General features: G+C 43.1%; 1 protein-coding gene across 2 annotated transcripts; it reads right to left on the reverse strand.

Annotated features, from left to right (window-relative positions):
• Positions 1-1,032: 1,032 nt before the first annotated feature.
• Positions 1,033-16,410, reverse strand: gfpt2 (glutamine-fructose-6-phosphate transaminase 2). 2 transcript variants are annotated; one of them, XM_030101789.1, is made up of 20 exons: positions 16,305-16,410; positions 15,164-15,271; positions 13,841-13,948; positions 13,481-13,606; positions 12,653-12,711; positions 11,052-11,186; positions 10,044-10,105; positions 8,296-8,375; positions 6,198-6,312; positions 5,842-6,005; positions 5,499-5,594; positions 4,649-4,746; positions 4,371-4,491; positions 4,095-4,252; positions 3,872-3,986; positions 3,554-3,681; positions 3,238-3,405; positions 2,928-3,089; positions 2,065-2,129; positions 1,033-2,024 (listed from the first exon to the last, which is right to left on the reverse strand). In XM_030101789.1, exons 1-19 carry the CDS (start codon positions 16,309-16,311, stop codon positions 2,085-2,087), a joined length of 2,055 nt encoding a protein of 684 aa, XP_029957649.1. In that variant the 5' UTR covers positions 16,312-16,410; the 3' UTR covers positions 1,033-2,024; positions 2,065-2,084. The 2 variants fall into 2 exon arrangements, with proteins under 2 accessions (XP_029957649.1, XP_029957640.1); XM_030101780.1 differs by having other exon boundaries at positions 1,033-2,129.

The following is a 16,410-nucleotide window of genomic DNA, read 5'->3' on the forward strand; positions in this document are numbered from 1 at the left end:
TTATTTTGGGAATTTGTGGGATTTTTGATTGTCCTCAGCTGCTTTCTTGTCGATGAACTTAATTATTCATATGTCATTTCATTGGTATATGCACACAGAAAAGAAAAAGAAAGAAATCTTCCTTATCAGTTAAAAAAAAGAGTTTTTTGAAAATTACCAGAAATGATTGCCTAAAAATGTCTAATAAAATGCATAGAAACCAGCAGTTCCACCAGTATTGATGAATAGATACATGCATAAATATTGCTGCAAACAAACATTGTACTATGTCCTTATCAATGAAAAACACAAACTCACAATCTGCATTAGAACATTTTCAGTTGATTTCAGATCTATTTAAAAAGCAGTGATCGTGTGTGTGTGTGTGTGTGTGTGTGTGTGTGTGTGTGTGTGTGTGTGTGTGTGTGTGTGTCCATGAATTTTCCTCTTAGTTTATGGAAAGAAGCTGTTGGGCCTTCATCTGATGCTTTAGTACTTCTTTCCAGAGAAAGGTGGTGGGAGACATGGTGGAGATGGCTTCTCTTCTATCTGATGCAAGTCTACTGATGCATCTCCAATAAGAATGAACCTGATAACATTCTTCATAACGCTTCACTATAAACAACTTGGTTCACTGGCAACAACGAGACAACCTCAGAACAGGAATGGTGTTTCTAACTAAGACAAGTAACATGTTTCCTTGTTATATTTTATGACCCATTTTTTTGTTTGGGGTAATTCTGGTGAAATATTTCTCCCTCTAAAAGCCTCAAGCATAAAAGCACTTTTCTAAAGATTTGCCTTTTGTGTTCAGGAAACAATATTTATTATATGCAGGGTGGCAACTGATGTACTAAGAATTGAGCTATTGCACTGTACAATATTTAACAGAAGAAGATTTACATTTCACAGTCACCAGTGATTGTGTTATGTGTTTTCAACTTAAACAAAATCATTATTGAACCATGACATCAAAAACGGCTTTCTATAAGTGAATGCATTAAGCTTCATGTAAGTGAAAAAGCAGAAAGGAGAGACATCTTTACACTTTAAATAGGAAGTTTTGTTTATTGATTGATAGTGCCCGTTTATGTATACATGAAAATATAAAATCTAATTATCAATGAAGATAAAAACCATATCATCTCTTACAAAAAACAGTTAAATATAGAATAATATATTTATTATAAACCCATACCAATGGTTGATAAAATTCAATTACTAGAGGTGATGACAATTTTTTTGCTGCATGATTGTTCTTTAAATAAATGCTCAATTTAATGACAACAAGTATAGAAGGTCTGGAGGGAAAAAAAGCAAAAACCCTTCCCTGTGCTACCACAAACTGACTTTGGAAATGTATTAAATTAAAATGGAACAACAGTATAAAATGATTATTAAAGCTATGGATTACTGGCCCACCACCAGGCACAGTGATTACAGTGAAATATATGAAATTAGGCTCTTCATAAGCCTGTTATCGAAGTCTGTGAAAATTATTATTCCTACATTTTCTCCAGGGGTGGTGAGGTGAGAAGCCCCCATGAACATTTAGGATCCCTAAAAAAAGGAGAGATGATCACCTCATGATAGTGTACATTCATAGTGTACGCTTGGTCCTAATATTGCACAACTGTAAACACTTCATTCTGCCGTTTTGATGCTTCACTGTTAAGACTAAAACATATTTTTGGCTCAACTTGTTATAAAAAGAAGGCACAGTAGGTTACTTTGGCTGCATGAACTGTGTTTTCATAGATTGCTCCACATGGCCAAAATGCCAGTGGCCTATTCTCAGCAGTGTACTGGTCCCATTTCACATTTTCTCTCTCTTTAACAGTTCATTGTAGTCTATACATGTTTTTTTCTGCTGTTTGCCTCTCACCTCAACTCTCAAAAGGCATCCGTACATACAATTTCAGCCCCACGGCCTGACACACACTCACACGCACACACACACATCACTATATACACTCGCACACACGCATCAAATATTTGATTGCACAATTGCACTGTAAATCTCTTGAAGCCTCTCCTCTCCTCTCCTCTCCTCTCCTCTCCTCTCCTCTCCTCTCCTCTCGTCTCCTGGGCTTTGGGAACTGTAATTATTCCACTGTCACAGATTTGGCCAAGTTTCTGGGACAATCAACCTAGAAAAAAAGAGAAAGCGATTTGTTACTGTCATGGATATGTGATCAGTCATTCACAACTTTTTGATACTTCTCAGTTCTTTACATGATATTAGCATTGATTTTCTACTGCACTGTATTAGTGCAGCCCTTGAGGTCATATTAAAAAGTAAAAAGAGAGTAACAGTGCATAACTATATAATCTATGCAATGACTGGAGAAGGGTGTGCAGTAGATATTATGTAAATGATAAATGAGAAACTACCCAGACACACAGCAGGTTTGTAATCTAATCAATAACCATATTGAAAGTATGTGTGCGCTGCAGGTATTTGAATACCAAATTTTTTAACGTACAAAGAATTGAAGGGATTTCACATTGCTATGAGGAAACACATTTGTTCCTACTTACATTTATGATTAGCGTGACTTTAACATGTCTATAAAAACTGAATGGATGTCTTTCACTGAACTTCTTCTCAGAGTATCTGTACCTTCCCACTTCCCCTCAGTGTTGGTTGTGATGAATTTAGAGAACTGAATATAATCTCACGTGGCTGACAAATATTTATGAAGCTATTCATAAATTGGGCTTTTTTTTAATTCAGTATTTATATATGAACTGATGGGAAAAGATTTCACAGAAAGACATAAGTACCATAATTGTTATGTTTTTCTCTGATTCTCAAGGTCTAGTCATTAATCAAATTTTCATGCTTATTTTTTTTTTCCAGGCATCAACTGAAAATAACCTGTTAGATAATAATAAAGTGTGTCGCACATGGAAGCGACAGAGGCTGGGTCGGACGAACCACTTACATCATATCCTCGCAGCACGGCCAAGTGGAACGACAGCAGCTGCAGAGGAATGACGCTGAGGATGCCCTGCAGACAGTCCACAATGTGGGGCAGCGCGACGCTCTGGTAGGCGTTCTTGGTCACCTCGTCGTCATCCTGGCTGCAGATGATGATGGGTCGGCCCTGATGCAGAGAGGTGGAGAGAGCGAGATCAGAAACATCAAGTTAAGTTCAGTTAATTCATTTTCGCTACTCTCTGATTATATCATCTGTAGAGAAGTGTATTTTTAGGCGCCGAGGCCTGCGGGACTGTTTGTTTACAGGGACTTACTGATCTGGCAGTGACTTGTTGAAGAGCATTCTGGCACTTAATGTAGCAGGCATCTCTCATGATCACCATGATAACGGGCATTTCTCGATCTATGAGCGCCAGAGGGCCGTGTTTCAGCTCTCCCGCCAGGATGCCCTCCGAGTGCATGTACGTGATCTCCTTAATTTTCTGCATAAGATTGAGAATAGAGTGGACACACCAGTGTGAAAAATTAAGAACTCAAACATAAAGTGCACACAATATTACAGCTGTTACAACATCCAACCCATTAGTGATTAGAGAAATGAACTGCAGTTTGGAAAGATTTTAAACTTACCAGCGCCCCCTCGAGGCAGGTGGCGTAGTTGAACCCTCGGCCCATAACGAGAAGGGACCTCTGCTGATACAGCTCATTGGCAATGTCCTTGATTTTGTCATCCAGGGACAAAACTTTCTTGATATGTTCTAGGAGGTAAAAGAAGGATCGGGCCGGCGTCACACAGTGAGTGTATCAGTGAATATTTGCCCTTTTCCCCTGCTTGACGCCCTCTGAGCTGCCTGGCTGATCCTGCCTGTAGCACTGGATCATTGAAGATGCTCCCCCACGCTGGGCTGGGGTGTGAACCTGCTTGTTAGTGTTTATCGGAGAACTCACCGGGAAGCATCTTGAGGTCGTTGATGATCTCCAGTCTTCTCTGCCGAAGGGAGATTCTGTCCTCACTCATCATCAGGGCAAACATGATGAGAGCCACGAACTGACTGGTATAAGCCTGGATGACACACGGGACAAACACTTATGTAACTCCAAGAATGGAAGAACAGTAATCTTGCTGGAAATGAGCAGCAAACTTGAGACGTTTCCACAGTATGGACCATACCTTGGTGCTGGCCACTCCGATCTCAGGCCCGGCATTGATGTGGACGCCACAGTCGGTCTCTCTGCAGATGGAGCTGCCCACCGTGTTGGTAATCCCCACTGTGAGCGCGCCCCGGCTCTTACAGTAGCGCAGAGCCATTAAAGTGTCTGCTGTCTCTCCTGAGGGAGAAAAATAAAACACATGAGATACAGCAGATGAGGAAAACTTCCATTGTCTTTGGAGTGAGGGGGGAAAAAATGGTGTGTCGACAGACTGCATGCTGTGTGCTGTTATCACCTGACTGGCTGATAAAGAAACACACGTCGTCTCTGAAAACGGGCGTGTTGCGGTCCAGGAAATCGCTGGCCAGCTCCACCATGACCGGCAGTTCTGTCAGCTCCTCCAGGATCTGTCTGGTCTGAGGGAAAGTAAATAAAGGCAGCTGTGTCACGGTCACGCTCCACCCAGACAGTGCAGTCACATCTCGGTTTTATATGCCGGTATTGTTTTTCCACAAACTACAACGTCATCCAGCCTACACCGGGTTAAAAATAAAGCTTGGTAGCACGACTCACAGCGACTGCAGCATGGAAACTTGTGCCACAACCGATCATGATCAGCCGTCTGCAGCGTTTGATCTCTTTCAGGTGGTCCTTCAGCCCTCCAAGCACCACTGAGGAAATAAACGTCAAGACAGATAAAAGCGTTAATAATTGTCATCAATAATATACATTCCATGGTGATTGCTTTGATATTCTGATATAAGTTTTCATTTACCTTCACATTTATTTTAAGGGTCTTAAACTGTAGTGACATTGAGCTGAAACGCCTCACGCAAGATTTCAGTTCAGCTCAGCATCAGGATGAACTACAACCTCAAATCCTGGACTTTACTGACTGTGTGAAGGGAGGACTAATGGCAGAGCTGTGGCACTGGATCACACTAGAGTTCACCTTGTGGTATTTATTACCACTCTTCCGTACATCAAGAATATCCCTAGTTTGAGGCCTTCATGCGTGGAAGTACTGTGGTTTCCTCCCCCGGAGCAAAAACATGTATGGGGTTAACTGGTGAGTCTAAACGTCCCACATGTGCGATTGTCTCCATGTAATCGTCCCTCTGTTTGTCCTGTGACGGACCTGCAGACCTGTTCAAACCTCAACCTGCCTTCACCCACAGGCGGCTGGGACCGACAAACTCCCAACAATCTGCAGTTAGTACGGCTGTATATCCATTCTGTATTTCTGTTGTATTCACCCAGGGCTGCATGGCGCTGCAGCTTATCGTAGCTGACACTTGGCAAATCGCTGGGTTCACAGACAGGTTGCCAGGATATTACAAATGATCAGGAATCATCTACCTGATAGGACAGCAACATATTTTCTACTGTTAAAGGCAGTAAAGATTGTGAAGTAAATGATCACCTGTGTTAGTGTCAAAACAAATGCGGCCTCTCATCGTGTTGACAACCGACTCGGGCTGCTCAAAGATCTCCTTCTGCATGAAGGCTTCGAAATTTCCTGAAATACAGAAACAGCACATATGCACAAACTTCTCATCATGGGTGTGAAACATAAAACATGGAGTTACTGCAATGTGGAAAATTAAAACAAATAAAAACTGTTTTTCTGAATCTGCCAGCAGAGGGCGAGCAAGTACAGCAGGTATCTGTTGGTTGAGCAACTGGAGGCTTTATTTTCTCCTCCTGCATGCATCAGATCCATTTAATGAAGCATGAATCTTGTCTAAACTGATCACCCCTCTTACCCTTCATGATCTGCTGCATCTCCATCTGCAGGGTCTGAATAGCTCGGACTGGATCGTCTCCGGCCTTCCGTTTCATTCTGAGGATTGAGAGTTTCCCCTCTTTCACCACCGCAATGTCATCGTCCTCCAGGTACAACACCTTGTTGGTGTGCTCGATGATGGCACTGTGGATGGATACAGACAGATCGGCTGAAATAATGACAGAATCCGTTTGATGTATTCAATTCTAGCTTCTTTTGGAATCACTGTTATTGTAACAACAGAGAAGGAAGATATTGGTGACATTGAAAATATGTCGAATGTCATTTAATCATAAAATCTTACACTTTGTCTATTACAGATAACGTCTTCCTCACCTGGCGTCAGATGCAAAGTAATACTCCACAGCTCTGCCGTCCCCCACAGAGTCGATCGTGCTGGAGCAGCCAGATCGGTTGTGGCTGTTCTTCTCCTGCACTCCCCCTTTGTGAACTGCAAGTTCAAAGTTCAAGAGTCAGAGGTCACACTCGCGCCGTTTGAGACTAAACGGATCACAATGGCGTGAAATAATTCTCTTGCTCTCAATATGTCACTGAATGGAAACAGGTTTTTCTGGATATTCAGCACAATAGTATTTTGCTTCCTGGTGTATTAAACAAGGACATGGGCACTTCATTTGTCATGCTTGGCGCAGATGCTATGATATCTTCTTTTGTCACACAGCAGTAATAACTAGTTTCCTAAGGGGAGTAACTTATTAATTTCAATGACAGACACGATTGCGAACACATTCAGAGATACTGTGTGCAGCCACGGCACAGTACAGAAGAACCACACAGGGAACCATTTCCTGGTTTGGTGGTCGAAATGTTTGTATTTTTTGAGACAAAATTAAAAGTAAAAGTATTAATCTACCATCTGTCTTACTGCTGTCAACCAAAAAAAAAGTGCAAGTTTAACAGCTTCATGAGAAAATCATCAGAGTGAAGGTAGTGTTCATGTCCTGAACATTTCTGCGTGTGTTGTAGTTTATCCTCTCTGTGATGTCTGGGGACACCGAGCACAGACACCACCCATAAAAGAAAATACTTTTTTCTTGCTCGAGGGAAGCACAAAAGGAAGATTTGTTTTGGCTGCTGCCTTCCGAGGCCAACGCAGTTAATCATGTGATCCACACGTGAGATTTGGCCAAGGTTTTAGACTAAAACCCGTCCTGATGCAACCTGAGCAGCCGTTGGTTCAAAGCAGCACTGCTTTCCTAACCTCGAGGCTTCCATTGCTCAACATCATCATCATCCTCATCCTCATCATCAATGCACAACATATTATTTCTCATCTATTTTTGATTGTACTCTATAAACAGGGAAGAAAAAGTTAGATTTCTATACTGGGAGTGTGGAGAGCAGTGAAACACACAGAAGCCATCCTGGTGAATGTTCAACTGCACTAATCTGCTCTTTGTAATTCAGATAGCGTTCTATTGTAAGACAACATATACGACATGTTTATGAAGTAACTGAAGATAATCGGGACACCATATCGAGAACGTGTGACGGTACCGACATTATCCTCATGTCTGAAGTATTGCCTGGAAATAGAAGTGTTTTACAACTACCAAACAAGATCCCCCCCCCCAACCCCCACCACCACCACCACCCCCAAACCAGTCTGCCTTGAACTTTGAGCCAGCCACACTCCAGACTCAAACTGATAAGAACATGAAGACACATTCCTGAGAAAAGTAAAGAAACATGAGCAGTAGATTATTACTACCAGTTAATAATGAGTAAGTCATTAAATTATTGAGGTTTGAAGCCATACAGGTACTCAAGCCAAATCTCTGCCTGCATCGTTGCTCATTCTGTGATATTGACCTCAACTCTTTCCAGGAAGTGCTGAATTTTCCAAACACCTCTTCTAAAACTACAGGAGTTTCTGGCAAAATCCGGGGAGAAAGGGTTTTCTAAGAATATTCTTCAGTATTATTGCACAATAAAACAACAGAGTAACCAAACATCTCGTATCACTTCTACAGTGGAGCAGAGTGACTTTGGCAGTTCGTGTGGATTTGTTTTTTTTTCAGGCTCCATCAGAGAGAATCAGTCAGATCCTCTCTGCACACAGTTGTGTGTAGGATTCCAGGTGAAGTCTCGTCTTTGCCTTTTAAACGCACCATCGTGTGAGAGATGGTGTTATATGTCGTGCATTCAGCGTGTCTTTCATGCCACATATGCACAACCAGTTTAAGAAGTCCAGTTTCTTTCTCTCTTTCTGTGTTGAAGCAGCAGCTTTGGTGAGTGCTGTCGTATTAAATCTGATATCCGGGACACTCCCCTGGGCGAAGGACTCACAGCTGTTTTTACTGCCGTGTGCTGCGAGGACCTACAGCGCGTCTGCGCTCGGCCTGCATGCGGGAAGGGGCTCGGGGCGCAGTGTAAGGGGATAATGGCAGACAAACACGAGAACAGAGCTCACCACTGTTGTACTGGACGGGGATCTGCTCGGTCGACAGCTTGTGCTCGCTTCGCACACCAATGAGCAGCGGACTTCCTCTCCTGCAGAGACAAGAATGAGGCAAGCGGAGGGGAAGGGGGAGAAAGTGTTCGGGAAGGATTAGGTTTTGGAGGCAACAATGTCGGATACACTCTCTTCTCACTTGGTGCTTTGCCCTGACATCTTATCCTCCTGTATGATTCCAATCACAGCAGAATACATTTGAAAACTTCCTGTTGACCTCTACTCTCCTTCACTCTTTCCTTTATATATTTAGTCATTTCAACAAGAGCTCTTTTTTCAATCACTCCCCCGAGGCCGGTATGTAAACCGAGCGTCTATTTATTAACATCCCTTTAAGTTTGAGACGCCTTCTGAAGCAAAACCGCTGCTCTTCATTGGCCGCTGGCTGCATGTGGGCGTCTCCCACATGGAAGGTACCACCACATGTCTCAGGTGAGGGAGGAGGCAGGGGAATAACCTTGAAATAGAAACCTAACACGTACGGTACCAGGAGTGCCTCAAGACCAAGCCTCCTCACGGCCAGTTATTCATTACGATTCCTGAGCTTTAAAAAGCCACTCCTCACTTATCAATTTTCTTTTGTCTGGATGCCTCTTTTCTCTCTCCTTAGCCCTTCCCAGGGGCCGTGGTGACGCAGGAAATCGGCTTGTTTCAAGGGGTGTGGGGCTTGAAAAGGGAGGTTTGCAAACAGAAACATGTGGTCGCTGTCCAATATAATATTTACGCTGAAGGAGGGAGAGAGAAGAGAGAAGGAGAAGGAAATGGATGACAGAGGTCTGAGTAAGAGAAGGACTGGGCGGCTCAGAAAAAGGAGAAAATGGAAGAATAGTAGAAGAAAGGTCAGATAAAGATGAGCTGCTGACGAAGACAGAGAAAGTCCTGCTGGGAGATTGATCTTCAGGACATAAAGTGGGCGGCAACAAGCCTCACGAGATAATTCCAAACATCTCACGTCCCTCCGTCGTGGCAGACGGCACTGACCAGTCAACACACTGGATGAGCCACAACAGGATCTTTGCAACAGAAACATTAAAGTAGGTTAACTCAGATTACAAAGATTTACTGTGCCAAGAAGCAGCCTTGACAACAATAGTTACTGCCATCGGATCTGTTTGCACAAACCCTGAGTTATAAAGCCCACTTATCTCTCTCTCTTTCTTATGAGCTCACTTATTTGCTGCAACAGTCTTCCTCCTTCCTGGTCAATAACAGCCCACTGAAGCAGGAAAACCGTAACACGAAATGATTAAAAAAAAAAAGGAATTAACCAGGAGTCTGAATATGGCTCATACACATTTCATGAAGCTGAAACAGGAAACTCTGTCGTCTCGTCTCTGTGTTAATGAGTCACAGAGGAGGTGCTGCCAAGGAGTCCGAGGCCCAGGAGACAAGGAGGAGAACCCCAATTCAACTTCTGCTCTTAAGAAGCAGCTTGTACTGACACAGACAGGAGAAAGAATGGCGTGCTTATGAGTTCACATGAGCAATTATAACAAGCACGGCTACTTGCGATTGTGAAAAATTATGATCCAAACAGCTTTCCCCTTTCAAGTAAAGATAAGCTAAGATAACATGCGTGCAACAGAGACGTCACGTGAAGCCATCTTTCCCCTCGCTTCGCAGTGATAATCACAGAAGTGACTCATTCTGGAGTCCGTGGAGGTGTGTGTGTGTATGTGTGTGTGTGTGTGTGTGTTCAGACTAACCTGGTCGACACAGCCTCTCCAGGGAAATGACGGCTTTTAAAGACCAGAGCGAAAGCACCCTCCTGACACAAAGAGAAGCAGGACAGAAGGTTTACATTAGACTCAAAGTCAATAAATCCTGAATTCAGCTTTTAGAGCAAAGAAACAATTAAACCTCAAAGATTTTAATGGCTAACGTCAAAGCAGCCAGGTATCCCAGGAAAGAGAGTTCTCCTAAAAGAGGAGGGCTTCCCCCCCGGCTCTGCGGGGCTGGACGCTGCAGTGGGGGTGCGGTTGAATGTTGGGAAGTGGCGGGGGGCGGTGGGGGGGGCTCCGAGAAATAAGACCTCTATTGTAAAACATCAGCTGTGTTTCGACAGCGGTGACTACAAGACTGCCGGTGGTGGTTAGGAGTGAATAAACAGGAGTGACTGGGATCTGCAGAGGTTGTGGCGAAAGCGGGGGTGGTTGGGGGGGGGGGGGGGGGGGGGGGGGGTAAGCGGTGGGTTTATCATGACTATGTGGCTGTTTCTGAGTATCTGAACTATCTGGTTCCCATTACTCCGGATCCAGCATGGCTCCTTTGGTCTGCCCCGGCCCTCTGACGCGAGAGTCTGTAGCTCTGAGGCATTACTCACACAATGGAAAAAAGTCCGTTTGCTTCATCTCATTTAAAAAAAAAAAAAAAACTTGTTTTCTGCGAGTGGTGATGTTTCTAGTGATGCTGTTGGGGCGGTTGCCATGGTTCATGTTTTGTTTTTTTGTCATGGCGTACTGTGTTTTAATGGCCAGGAAATTTAAACAGCCTCACACAGTGTAAAATGAGCAAAGACTTCTATGCGTTTGTGAGACACACTTTATGACACTCAGCAGCATAATCTTAACCTTCACAGCTACCAGGAAGCTGCTGGTAAAAATTTCCATCTCCTTGGCAAGTTAACTGAATCAATAGTAGGATATTGTTTTTACGGTGTTGCCAGAAGGAGACTGTGCCTGTATCGTGCTGAAAAGTTTATTGTTGCTACTCACCAGTTGTTGGATGACCCTCTCTACCAGGGTGGAGAAGGAGACGCTGTTGCTCTCTCGCTCATCATAAACGTATTTGATCAGCTTTGGGATCACTTCTGTGTCCGTCTCTGACTCAAACTCATATCCTTTGGTCATCTGAGGAGGTACAAGATCATTTAGGACAACATAATTAATCACTGAATACACACTGCATGTCATCCTGTAATAATGCAGAAACTTTCCAACAGATCCATCTGAATCATTTGAAATCCTGAGATTTTAGCCAACATTGTGGCATTTCAATTAAACCAACTGTATGGTAATATCTCCTTTTAATACATCATCCGGAAGTGACCAAGATATCAAAATATTAATATCTCCCTTAGCGCTTCAATTCTCCTCACTTCCCACACTCAACACATGTGCTCACATATTCAGCAAAAATGTGTCTTCAATGCTCATACACAGGATTGTTTCTTCATTTTTACATCCACTGCTCTTGCATTGGGTTATCATCAGCATTACCATGTGAGAATGGTTTATTTCCATAAAGCAAAAAGCTTTTTGCTGAAGCTTAATGTGCGAACAGATAGTTGGCATTCCAACTATGGCTTAAAACAATCTAACTATATGGGTGCAGCAAGTTTGTTGTATTATTGCCTGTTAATTCCAGTTGAATCTTTCTTAGAAAGGTCCGATGAGTTAAGCAGAGCCATCCAGTTCAAAAACAAAAAGCTGTTTCACAATCCAGCTCACCGTCAGAAGTCTCTTGAAGACAAACGTATTTTGTCTCAATGTTACAGATAATGCTACATTCATTAAGGAGGGGTCCGATTATGATCGAGTTAATTTGACTGCAGAGAACGATGGCTCCCAACACACAAACAAAGTGCTTAAAAAGTAAGGCAATAAGTGACTGGTAAACATTGTTTTGTGAAATCCTTCTTGGCAGCTGCACAGTGGGGCAGTGGTTAGCGCTCTCGCCTCACAGTGACTTTGGTTTAGTGGATTATGTGATTGAAGTCTGAAAAAACAGGACTAACTGGCCATTTAACAATGTATGAAGGGCCCTTCAGTGGCGTGCTGAAGAACGATATGAAGCCAAAACAGCCTGGCTGGCACCACCTCTTTCCATTTCTCCAACGGTCATAAAAGCATTTATTTATCTACGAGCCTGGAAGTGACCGTACGGCCTCCCCAGGCACGTGATGGGTGTGTTTGGGATTGTATATGGGACGGGATTTGAATCAGCTGCCTCTCTAGAATGTTTACATCTTGCAGAATTTCTCAAAACACTGTGACAGTGTACAAAAAGAAAAACAAATCTCCCCCGAACTTCCCTGCTTCATCCAGTTCAGGACCAACACAAAAAGACAGATTTAACCAAGCCTATGGCCACAGTTAAAATCCTCTTTGTCGGCAGCAATTGTTTCAATTTTCTTAAATAATTAACATAGGCTTGTTAAATTTGTCAATCTACAAGTGAAATACATACAACAAATGTCTAAACCAGAGCTTTGGAATAGTCGGTCTTGTGCTCGTCAGATAAGATTAGCTTGATCACAGATAATCAGTGCATGAGGAAAACGAGGCCATGGACTGAGAGGAGAATAATGGCTCACCAGGTACTTCTTCAGCTCCTTGTAGTTGGTAATGATGCCGTTGTGGATGACGACAAACTCTGAAACGAACAGAAACATTTTAATTGGAGAGAAGGATCAGAGGTCAGTGGAGCAGTAACTGCTGAGGAACTGAGCAACAATACAAGACACAACTTCACATCTGAGAGACAGGCAGGCATCAGGTTCTGGACACTTATCTTTGCTACAATGTGACTTTTAGACACACAAAACATGTTAACAAGGTATCATGTAAGCAGATTGGCTGCAGTCCAGCGTAAACAAGTTTTTAATAGGAGCTACACCTACAAATGTGGAACATATTATCCTGGCTGATGGGTGTATATTTGATTATCAAGCCAGAACTGTGAGGGTGTGGTGTGCACATCCTTAACTCATAATTAAGGTTAATAACAACGACCTACATCCATAGATTAAATGAAAAGGTCATTCTGACGTCTGCTTTGCTTTGTTTTGCTTTGTTTTGTTTCAGGACACAAAGGAAAATAATTATAATTGAAGACAGCAAAAATCCAGACAGTGACAGCATACAATTAAGAAAAGAATTGACGAGCACAAAAAGATACAGTAAAATGAGTGAAAATAGGTTTGACGCATTGGTTCAAAAGTACAACTTTTTCCAAAATTGTGAAGGTCTGATGACTGCAACCGAGAGTTCTTTAAATGCTATCCTTTGTTTGGGAATTTCACCTCTATAACTCAGTTTCTTCCATTCTCATTTGCTTTGGTCGATCATTCCAAGCTGAAGAGCCAAGACAGGGCAGGATGGACGAAGGTCACATAAAGTCACTAAACAGAAGCACATGTTACCGTTGTCTTTGTCGGAGCGCTGAGGGTGGCAGTTGAGAGCGCTGGGTTCTCCGTGCGTCGCCCATCGGGTGTGAGCGATGCCAAAGTGTGTGTTCAGCTCCTCGTCCAGGTCCAGTGAGTCTTTTTCTGAACAGGCAAAGCACAAACGCAGCCTGAGCAGCGGACTTCAAAGAAAGATGAATGCAGAACAAGAGGTGGAAGACAAGAGGCGTCATGCTTTCGGCGCTGGAAAGAACATCTGAGCATGATGGGAAGTCCTTTAATAAGGATATTATCAGTAACAGACACTACAGAATACTACAACTATATTCTAATGTCTATCATCTGCTACAAAATAGAATAAAAAGTGCATAAACTCACTGTAGAGCTCCTCGTCCAGAGCCTTGACCTTCCCGGTCTTCTTGATCATACAGATTTTGTTGCCGTTGATGTCAGTGGTCGACTTGTTGGGGCCGTCCACCGCAATGCCTGAAAAGAGACGAGGTGAGGGGATTTATTGTTATTGTTTATTCAGAAAGGTAATTGACAGACATATGAAGTTCGGAGCTGAGAGGACACATAATCTTCATTACAAAACAATAAAAAGTTAATTGTGAAAGTCCAGAGTAGGAATAATTGGAGTAACTACAGTAACATGAGATTTGATTCATTAGAAGTTGTTGTTTGTCATTTGGGTGTGACTGTATGTGACTTAAAGTGCTTCTGTCCAGCAAAACAAACGCTATCCTGCTCAAATAGGATAAGCAAACAGAAAGAATGCATGGGTGTGCTTTGTGAAAAGCTGACAGGTCCTGCTTTAGATGTTACTGCGGAGTTTCAGCACATGATTCCAGTTTGTTTGAACCTTGGTCACACCCTATTAATGTGCATAAACGTGCGCCATTGGCACACGTAGGATGGCTGGCCAGTATCCCAACAGCTGAATGCAATGATAGATTGTTCCAAGATCCTGAACGAGGTTGGTCAATATACGATTTCTGGTGATTCACATGACATTTGGTGATTTGGCCGAGATAAAACAAAAGCGGTCCTTAAAAAAATCAGCACAGCCAATGTTTTCATTCCCAAAGTTTTTATATGGAGCAAGTTACATTTCTGGTTTGGTTTTAAGATGGAATGTCTCACTGCATGATGGCAATCAAAGCCTACCACAGATCCTGGCTGTCACTGGAAGCACCAGTTTTTCTTCATTCTACACTACCTCCAAATGGTTTAGGGTGTGCTAATGGTCTTCAAAAAACAAACAATGATCCGATCACACACTGCAGTAAATGTTCATGTTACTAAATTTTGGAATTTAAAGTTGTCCTGATACATGTGGTGTAATTTTAAACATGACTGACAGGTGATGACGAGCAGCAGGATTTGCCTGTGCAGTATTTGTATGCGTTGGTGTTACTATCTTTTTTTATATGGAAGATTTTCATTCTTAAACTATGAGGGATTTTAAAAGTGAGGGCATATCCCTCTTGTTCACACCCCTTACGGTTATCTGAGAGCTTTGGTTTTGGTTTTAACTGAGTGGAGAACAAGGTTGGGGTAGGTATTTGGGCGAGGGGTAACAGGTTAAATAAAGTGCCTCACCTGTAAGCCTCATTCTGACGGTTTGTGAGGACATACCCAAACCAAATGTCCTAAATGTGCGCCTGTGTGTTCGCAGTTCTGTGTAACCGAGTGTCTTACCTGCTGAATCGTACCCTCTGTACTCCAGCCTCAGCAGTCCCTTCACCAGCGTCTCAAATATCTCCTTTCTGGTGCGTGGCACTCGGTAATTCAGGTAGGCAAAAATCCCTTTGAGAGAAGGAGAAACACAACTTCAGTGCTCTGGGAGCCGAGAGGCTGAGCAACCAAGACAGTTCCAAACTGCAGAGCACAATATTTGTAGTTTCTTAACATCAAGTAGTGATAGTTATGGCACATGAATCTTGTACAAAAACTTAGCAGACAGATCTCATAAGGAGTTGTTGGTATTTCTTGTGGATCTTAAAGCGTGTCACTGTATTCAACTCCTTGTATACTGTGGAAAGGAAAGTTAGGACATTACAGTGACACTGTGCTGAGGGATCCTCCCTCCTGTATTATCCCAGCATGCCGAGGGGAAATGATTCAGTTTAAATGTCTCTCTGTGTGTGTGTGTGTGTGTGTGTGTGTGTGTGTGTGTGTGCAGGAATGTCCCGGGCCGCTCTGCTCCCGCAGGCACACAGCTGGCCATTGACGGGCGCACATTGCGCGCAGTGTTGGATCGGCAGGCAGGTATCAGGGCGCGGTGAAAACTCCCGCAATCTGAGTCGCTTTCTTGCAGACACGAGGCCGAGGGAAGTTAAAGATTGACTTGAAGGCTGAAGGGTCCATGTAATGAATATGGCGACACGAGACGAGGCTGAAGAAAGGCGTGAGATGCGCCCGTCGGTTCTGGATGAAGCCGAGAACGCGGAGCTTTAACGGATGGACGAAAAGTAACTTCAGTCGAGAACACGTGGAAAATGCTTCTCAATTATTTCGTATTTTTGACTGTAAATGTCATGATAGTCGTTTGCATCCGTACGTAAAACTCTTGACACGTTGCAGTCGTGCGTAAAGATCTTCACGCTCATCAGGAAAAACAAGCGCATAAAAATCAAGCGTGGCGATTCGGACTGAAGACTCTTTTTTAACATTTCTTAAGGTTTTATAAGACGAGGGACGACATAAATCAATAACCAGTTACAGAAGTTTGCGAAACGTCTCTTTTTTTTTTTTTCATCACACAGTCCATCGATGCAAATGAATCCACGAAATCTTTCCATCAACTTTGAAAAGCTTAAAGCAGGAGATGAAGCCTTACCGCACATGGCTCAGACTTTGTTGTTGCTTGGAGAGGTTGTGTGAGGTGTCGTCCAGTCGTTTCCCGGTTGAGGTGATGCTTGTGCCTGTCTGCAGTGTTAAATCCT

The sequence above is a fragment of the Salarias fasciatus genome, chromosome 2, assembly GCF_902148845.1.
Source record: "Salarias fasciatus chromosome 2, fSalaFa1.1, whole genome shotgun sequence".
NCBI classification, from domain to species: Eukaryota; Metazoa; Chordata; class Actinopteri; order Blenniiformes; family Blenniidae; genus Salarias; species Salarias fasciatus.